The 8,563-nt window shown below is 38.2% G+C and overlaps 1 protein-coding gene across 1 annotated transcript; it reads left to right on the top strand.

Annotated features, from left to right (window-relative positions):
* Positions 1-6: 6 nt before the first annotated feature.
* On the top strand, positions 7-5,368 carry RPF1 (ribosome production factor 1 homolog). The gene is made up of 9 exons (XM_010716000.3): positions 7-135; positions 218-274; positions 733-813; positions 1,227-1,322; positions 2,285-2,438; positions 2,973-3,055; positions 3,896-4,077; positions 4,158-4,284; positions 5,048-5,368. Exons 1-9 carry the CDS (start codon positions 103-105, stop codon positions 5,087-5,089), a joined length of 855 nt encoding a protein of 284 aa, XP_010714302.2. The 5' UTR covers positions 7-102; the 3' UTR covers positions 5,090-5,368.
* Positions 5,369-8,563: the final 3,195 nt, after the last annotated feature.

Here is an 8,563-nt window from a genome sequence, read left to right as displayed (position 1 = left end):
GGTCCGGCGGGGCAGGATGGGGAGCCAGCGGCCCCGGAGCGAGTCCTCTTCCCGCCGACCTTCAGCGTGTCCGAGATCAAGAACAAGCAGCGGCGGCACTTCATGTTCCTTCGCTGGAAACAGCAGCAGAGGAAGGTGGGCACGGGCCGGCGCGGCGCTGTGAGCGGGGGGCGGGCGGCACCGGGCTGATGGCTGACGGCTTTCCATCTCCTTTCAGGAGAAGCTGGCGCTCAAGAAGAAAAGGAGGAAGGAGCGAGAAGCCCTCGGGGACAAGGTGAGGGCCTGTGGGGCGCGGCCTCGGCGAAGCCCTGCTTGGGCCGTGGGTGGCGGTGCGAGCGGGGCCCTGTCAGCGTCCGGCCGCGGGGTCACTGCGGGCATCGCCGCGGGCGTGCTCTCATCCACAGTGCCTCGCTGAGCTGCTGTCGCACAGCCTGCACAAACCCTGCGCACCCGGTTGTCTGCTTGGCGCTTATTGGCTTCTTTTCCTAACCTACTGCAAAAGCGTATTGATGGTTGGAAGGAAGTTGTGAGTTTGTGTGTTATAATTCTGCAACAGCAACGTGAGTAAAGGGGCGGGCGTTGTTACATTCCGGCTGTCGTTCAGTTGTGGGTGCAAAAACAGCGTGTTCCTGTTGCACACAGAGCTTCTGGTAGCATGGTCTCATAGTAGCTTTTGCAATACACTTTACAATGATGTGAGTGTGTTGCATTAATAAATTACGTTTATTTTAGGCACCTCCAAAAGCCATTCCAAAGACTATTGAAAATCAGAGAATTTATGATGAAACAACTGTAGATCCCAATGATGAAGAGGTAACTTTAATTTTTGCAGATGCTGTTAATTGTTTTTGCTGGTTTTGTTGTTGTTTTTTTTTTCCCCAAAGAGCCTTAAAATGTATAGATAAAATTCATTATTCTTGACTTTTCTGTTAAGATGTTAATGGTTTACTTTTCATGTGCTGGATTCATCAAGACACAATGTCCTTTTTTTTTATTATTATTTACCTTAAATAATTGTCCTTTAAGTTACAGCTATGTAAAACCTGTCAGTTTTCTTTATTCTAAACCCTTTAAAATGCAAAAACCACTTGTCTTACAATAAATAGTTATAGGACAGAGCTTGTGAACTGGGATTTTTCCTGTTAAATTCCATTTCATCAAATTAGATCAGGTTGAACAACTGTTCTTCAGTTATTTAATATGTGACAAGCCTACTTTTCTTCTAGGTTGCTTTCGATATAGCGACTGATGAATTTGCACCATATTTCAACAGACAAACAGTTCCAAAGATTCTTATTACAACATCAGACAGACCTCGTGGGGTGTGTATGCCATGCTCGGGTTGTTCTGAGCTATCAGTTGCACGGTACTGAGGTTTTCATGTGATTAATTAATTACACTTTTAGTATAGAAATGACTTTAAAAAACACAATTTCTTTGTATGCTCTCAGTAGAGGCAAAGGAAACTTGATGAGCAGGAGATACTTTGTGCTAAATTGTTAGATTCTTTTTGGTCAGGAAGTGTCCCTTGGGTTCTGGCACCATTCAAGATGGGCTTAATCTAACTAACTGGGGAAGTAACACTTGTAATCTCCAAGTTTAACATGATGTACAAAAGTCCATGATGACTACATACAATCTTATGTAGGAAAAACAACGAAATTTAAAATATTTCCTTAGTGTTTTTTGTTGTTTGTTGGTTTTTTTTTTTGCTGCTGTTTTTAATTTAGTGACTCTTGGGAAACTATGCGTATACAGTCTATTAGTTTCTTTAGCACTGTTTGTTTCATTAAAAAGCTCAAGTATACGTTCTTGTATGTGGTGGTGTGCGTTACCTAATTCAGAAGATTTCTTACGCTTTGTGAAAACCATTACAAAGTGATTTTAAAAATAAGAAACTGTATATCTCTAACAGGTTCTCTGGAAGCTCAGATGTACGTATAGTATATGAGGCAATATTTCTACTGAAATACTAACAACTTCTTGTAAAACAAGATCCTTAAAAAATAAAGAGTTTAGGGGTTATGATTTTTTAATTTTCCCACTTTACTATGAAAATAATCTGTTCCAAAAAAGTTGTCCCTAGTATATGGCAGTTACTGCCAATAAATTAGTTTTCCAGCAACTGAATGAAACAATTTGGTAGCCTATTGACAGCTTTTTATTTCCAGTATCTCTGTTTGCATCAAGGAGAGCAGTCAGAATGAGCAGTCCTCTGTCCCGCCTTGTATTTAGATTTGTCGCTGTATTTACTGTATTGTGATTTAACCCATCTGCTTTACAGAGAACAGTGAGATTCTGTGAACAGTTGTCTACTGTGATACCTAACTCGCATGTCTACTATCGCAGAGGATTGGCTTTGAAAAGAATTATTCCACAGTGTATCGCAAGGGACTTCACAGATCTAATTGTCATTAATGAAGATCGCAAAATACCAAGTATCCTTTGTGTATATACTAAAATAAATGCAGTATTAGCTCTACGCTATGGGAAAACTTTTTTCTTCAGTATGTGTGTCTTAAGATCTCCTTTATTCTCGATTTTTTTTTTTCTCCACTGTCCTGTTTATAGGATAATTACAGAGTTAAAAATCACTGTGCCAACTGAGGTATCTGATTGTTAATGGCACTTGAAATTATTAAAGAAATTATGTTTTTTTGTTGTTTTTTTTTTTTGTTTCAGTAAGCTTAGCTTCCCTTCCTGAACAGAAGGTTTCATTTAGTTTTGCTGATCTGATAAATACTGAAAAGATGACAGAATATAACAGGTTAGCTATTGAAACAAACCTTAATGGATCTGTTTGAACACTAGTTAACTAGTTTCTGAATATATTTTTGAAAATATAACTAAACCTTGTAAATTAGCTAATGGATATAATATTGTGATAACATACTGCATTTAACAGAACATGCTTCTCCGTAAATTACATTTCAAATTTCGCTAAACTTTTTTTTTTTAACTTGTGTGAACAGATGGGCTTGTTTTAAGTCACCTTCCTGATGGTCCAACTGCTCATTTTAGAATGAGCAGTGTCCGTCTGCGTAAAGAAATAAAGGTGAGACTCCAACAAAAAATTAAAAAAAAAGAAAAAAGTATACTCTGGTTTATCAATAACTATTTTCAGTTTACTTGAGCAGCCCAAACTGGTTGTGCTTCTGTAAGGTTCATCTGATTGTGTATAGATGCTTTTCCGTAACTGGCAGGAGGCTAAAGACCATAACAGTCTACTTCCATAAGCGGTGTATTTCAAGTTTCATAGTTACCCACTGAACTTGACTGCCTGCCAAGTATTTTTATAGCCATATCATCTAACATTAATACAGGATACTCAGTGCATAGTACATATGCAACAGGGTATATAAAATAAGTGCTATACAAGATTTCAGTAAATGCAGTTCCCATTCTTGAATAAAACCTAGTTTTTCTTATCTTACAGCCTTGTCACCTGTTCTACAGTAAGAATTGCTTACTTAGCCAAAGATAACTTGCAGTATAATGTTTTTTTTCCTTTTTGAATTAAGTAGTTTTTAAAATGTCATCTATTTTTATTAAGGACTGTTCCATATATTCCTCCTTGCTATGTCTGGAGAGATTTTCAGCATCCTGATTCTTTGCTCTAGTGGGTGCTGCCAGGAATGAAAATTAGTGCAGCAGAGAGGAAATACAGAACTTTATTTGTGCTTTTTCATTAAATTTGTATAATTAAACCAAAAAGTTCTTACGTTAGCACCTTCTGCTTTACTTACTTACAAACTTAGTATAATTTTTTTCAAAAAACAATTTGGCATATTATCAGGCCCTGGTTGTCTACACCCTATTTTATTTCAATCTTACCTTTCATAGTACATTAAAATAATTTTGCATACTATCTAATATTTGCATTCTTTCACTCCAGAGGAAGGGGAAACAACCCACAGAACATGTACCTGAAGTAATCCTGAATAATTTTACAACACGACTGGGCCATTCTATTGGTCGCATGTTTGCTTCTCTCTTCCCACATGATCCTCAGTTCATTGGAAGACAAGTAGCTACATTTCATAACCAGCGAGACTTCATCTTTTTCAGATTCCACAGGTAACTGCTTGCATCAAAACTTATGAATGAGAGATATTGGTCACGTAACTTAACAACTAATCATTTTTTTTCTCCTCAAGGTATATATTCAAGAGTGAAAAGAAAGTGGGAATTCAAGAACTTGGGCCACGTTTTACGTTAAAATTGAGGTCTCTTCAGAAGGGAACCTTTGATTCCAAATTTGGAGAATACGAATGGATTCATAAGGTATGTCTGAGTTATACTAAGACTGCTGGGGAACAGAGAATACATCTGACATGAAATGTAACCACACATCTCAGCCTAGAAAAGCACTTCAAGTGCAGTTCTCAAAACAAATGCCGAAGTGAAATACTGAGAGCTATTTTTTTGTCAAAGAAATAAAGTAGGAGCATTCTGCTATGTAGCAAGGATGATGAGTGTCAGTATATCATGACTACTTATACCGTGTAAGGTTTTGAACATATACTGATACAAGCAAAACTGATAAATGCTCTCTTGTTATGATCTACTATTGGAAGCCTAGTAAGTTTGACTAAGAACATTTTTTGCAAGGTCAGGCTAAAAACTGTAATGTAAAGACAATTAAGATATTTCCTCAAATGTTAATTCTTACTTTCCATTCAGTATTAACACTGACTTCATCACACCTTTAGGTGAAATGCACGTTACTCTACGCTAACAGTTAATGACATTGGTAGTTACTTTGCCTATCAACTGCAATTTCATGGTATTCGAGCTATATCAGAAGAAAAAATCTAGTATTTATGATGTAGGCCACGATGTGTATAATACTGTTTGATGCTGTGCCTGCTGTCTGTAAATACTCTTCTAAACAACTGACCTCCACCACTTCTCCCATGTCTTGAAAAGCTGCCTACAATAACTCAGTTGCTCTGTAGTGCATTTCACTGTGTTAGTGTAAGCTTGAGTTGTCATCTTTGTATACTGTTGTATGAATTTGCTGTTAATAATTTTTCTTAAATTTCAGCGTCGAGAAATGGACACAAGTAGAAGAAAATTTCACTTGTAATGGACAGTTATTTGCCAATTGCTCACGACCAGAAATATGACGGTATATTTGAACTATGGATCATCTCAAATTCAACTAGGAACAACACTGAACAGTAGCTGGCAGCAGAAGGACAAAATATAAACTGTTCCTGTAGAAACTTTTAATGTTTAAGTACGACTGCATCTTTTTATTTCTTTTATGGTTGTAGCTAAATCCAATGTGACAAAGAGTTTAGTAGGAAGATCTATTTTAATGTTAGAGAAGGCTCTAATTCAGTTATCACTGAAGCTTTGCTATGACTGCTGCTGTACTGTAAATAACCTATAGTTTACTGAAGACAGTGTTAAAAATATTTTCAAAATAAAATATTTTCACATATACAGCTTCTTTTCTTCCTTGTTAAACGGCTGAACAGTGTCATTCTGCATTTTAGTATTTTAAACCTCTAACAGTGTTAGTTTTCAAAAAAAAACAAAACAACACCACCAGTATCCTGCCTAGAGAATGTTGAGAAAGCTCTATGCAGACTGATTTATACTTAGAAGAAATATTTACTCAGAACACTTAAATCATAAGGCCAGCTTCCAAGAAGTAAATAAAGCTCAGTAGAACGGGTGAGATCTCTGAACAGGATTTTCTCCATTAGAATCTTTATGCTTGTTTCAGTCGTGATAACTATAATTGAGTTGGTACTAGCTCTGGAATGAACTTTTTGTTCTGGCTTAAATTTGCACATTCATTTTCTTTTGGATTACTTTCTTTCCATTATGTACTTAAGTAGTGCTTTTTAGTATTTAACATAAAGGGTGTAAAAGTATACCAATGACTCAAATTGCTCTTTAAGGAAAGTTAGCTGTGGTTGTGTAGTTGAATCATAAAAGAAGAGCCAAAACCTGTTTTTCCATGTTCTACTATGCTAGTAGCACACTAGTGATGAAGCCTTGTTCTTTAAGAGTATCAGCCCAAGGCACACTAGTAGCACCACAGAACACCTGAAGATAAGCACCTGTGATTATCTTCAGCTGCTGAAAAATGATGTAATAGCTGATGAGGTGTCAACATATCCCAACTTCTTAGATCAACTTCAACACAAAACTAAGTCAAAACATTTTTATTTTTGCTTGGTATATAAAACTGATTCCCTCATGAACAGAATTATTGTAACTAGCATACAGTTCTTTTGGAGAGGTAGATGGTAAGAGGTTTGACAACAGTAGCAACTTTACAGTTAGATTTGGCACATGAAAGCTAAGCTTTTGTACAGACTTCAGACCAGGCCTCCTTGAGGCACTCTGCCCCAACAGACATCAGCAGCTAGGAAAAGATGCTAAAAGATCTGAAAAACAAACAAAATGAGGTGGTTAGAGAGATAACAAGCAATCCTACATTTAAGAATATGCATAGCTACTTAAAAAAAATCCCTTTTTTCTACATTATTTAATAGAACTTAAATTATAAAATAAGCTTTTCAAAACCATGAAGCCATTCCCCCAGGGGGTACAAAAAAATAATCAAAGCTGTTACAAAACATCCAACATGCTGCATCTTCTGGAAGCCAAATCTAAGTAGAAGGGCAGAGTAAGTTGTTTCTGGTCACTTGATGATTATGGAAATATTGAGCATCTACTTCACCTTTGAAAAGCAGGGGGAGTCTGGGTAACGTAACAAATCACACTTCCTCTTCACTCTACAGAGTTGGTGCAGACTGTGCAAGCATGAACTCTATTGGTTCATCTCATAAACACCAGGATTACAACTAAGAAATTCACTGTTTTGAGGAAGTGCTTGTAAGATGTGAAAGGGAGAAAAAAAATCTGTTTCATGCAAGTAGCTCAAATTGTTATTCTAATGCCTTTTGCCTGTAGCCATAAGCAAAAAGAAGTGCTCAATTCCAGAATCAGAAAAGGCAATAATTAAGAAAAATATTAACCCTGTTCTGCCCTGTGAATTACTGCTTAAAGCTGAAGCAACAATACTAGGAACACAAGTCAATTCAGAAATGTTATCTTTTAAAAATGAATAGTTTATAAAATTCATAATAAAGAAACTTAAGAACTACTCTAGAAGAGCTCTGTGACTCAGTCTTGGTAAGACTTCTGTAAATCTAAACCTGATCTGTCTTTTCACTAGAATTTTCAGGCAATGCCTGATCAGTTGTCTTCATAGTGACAGCAGTAGTGTTAATGAACCTAAGAAAGTTTCAGAATGAAAGTACAAATGAGTACTTAACAGTTTCTAGTTATTTGAACTGCAATCTGTGTAGTAGCCTATTTTAGGGGAATTTGGGTGTTGATACAATTCTTGGCCTATGTAATTTCCTTTTTACTTAGAGGGTATTTTCTGTAGCAGACAGGGCTCTCCTTTGAGAGCATCACTAACCTAACCCCTTTGGGAAGTGCTCCTTAAGAGTTTAAAAACTAAGTCCAGAGAACTAAAATCTGCTTTATCTGCTACAATTGGCATTCACTGCATAACCCTCCAGGCAACTAATCCTATGTGAGAAAAAGGAAATGATGCTTTTAACACAGAAGGAAACTGCAGCAAAGCTACATTACAGTCAGGTTAATCTAGATAGCAGCTCAGTAACAGCTGGCCCCCAACTACTTTGGCTACAATAGCAGAAACGGGTTGGAGCCCTGTAATATCCAGCTACTACTCACTTATAAAATCTATCTGGTATAGAGTTACCCTCCCAGTCGTCTGGGAGGAAAGGACGAAAACAGGGATCCAGACCAACACCAGCTGTACAAGTCAGATGTCTCTTTGGAATGCTTTAAACACAGACAATCCCACTCACAGCAGGCTATTTTTAATGACAGAAGAAAGTTTGAGCCTTTAAGAACTTACCACTGAAAGACACCTAAGTAGTCCACGTAATTACAAAAACGAACAAACTTTCTGGGGACGGAATGGATTTGTACTCGATGATACTCCCGTCAGCAGGGGATCATGCTGTGCATTCTGCAGGCAGAACTGCTTCAGGTCCACAGCAGCCTGAGAAACCTGGGCGTAGGAGGAGCTGATGTTAGCACTCACTGATCAGACTGTGCAGGGGATGCAACTGCATCAAGAAATACAACACTGTTAAGTGATTCAGCAGATGTCATACAATCGTTTTCTGGTTTGTCAGTCAGTAAGTTATAGAAATTATTTGAAAAATTAATGTTAAAAAGCCTCTAGGTATGGAACGTGAAAGAAGAGCTATGTCTCGAGAAGCTCTTTGTTAAACAACACAAAGACTGACTGTTTTCTCGGAGTGCCTCCAATGAGACAAGGCCCAGACGCAACCCCGAGCCATGGGAGCGCCGTGACACGCCCTCAGCACGCCTGGCAGCGGAGCCTCCATTTTCCAGCGCAGGGACGAGACGCCAGCCAAGCAACCTGTTGCTATCTCGCCTCGGGCAGCAGCAGTCCTACGGGAGCGGACGCTCTCAGAGCACGGAAATGAAAGGGGAGAGTGGGGCGCGGCCGTCCCATTCGGGGCAGCGCTCG

Source organism: Meleagris gallopavo, chromosome 10 (assembly GCF_000146605.3).
Source record: "Meleagris gallopavo isolate NT-WF06-2002-E0010 breed Aviagen turkey brand Nicholas breeding stock chromosome 10, Turkey_5.1, whole genome shotgun sequence".
Taxonomy (NCBI): domain Eukaryota; kingdom Metazoa; phylum Chordata; class Aves; order Galliformes; family Phasianidae; genus Meleagris; species Meleagris gallopavo.
The sequence above is the reverse complement of the archived record's forward strand: the minus strand, read 5'-3'. Positions and strand labels throughout refer to the sequence as shown.

What these genes read in the sequence shown, in the direction of transcription:
- RPF1 (XM_010716000.3), top strand. Translation starts at nt 103, where the DNA reads ATGTTCCTTCGCTGGAAACAGCAGCAGAGGAAG. An exon ending in CATCAGACAGACCTCGTGGG is followed by an intron (nt 1,323 to 2,284) that starts GTGTGTATGCCA and finishes TCTGCTTTACAG; the next exon opens with AGAACAGTGAGATTCTGTGA. An exon ending in TGAAGATCGCAAAATACCAA is followed by an intron (nt 2,439 to 2,972) that starts GTATCCTTTGTG and finishes TTGTGTGAACAG; the next exon opens with ATGGGCTTGTTTTAAGTCAC.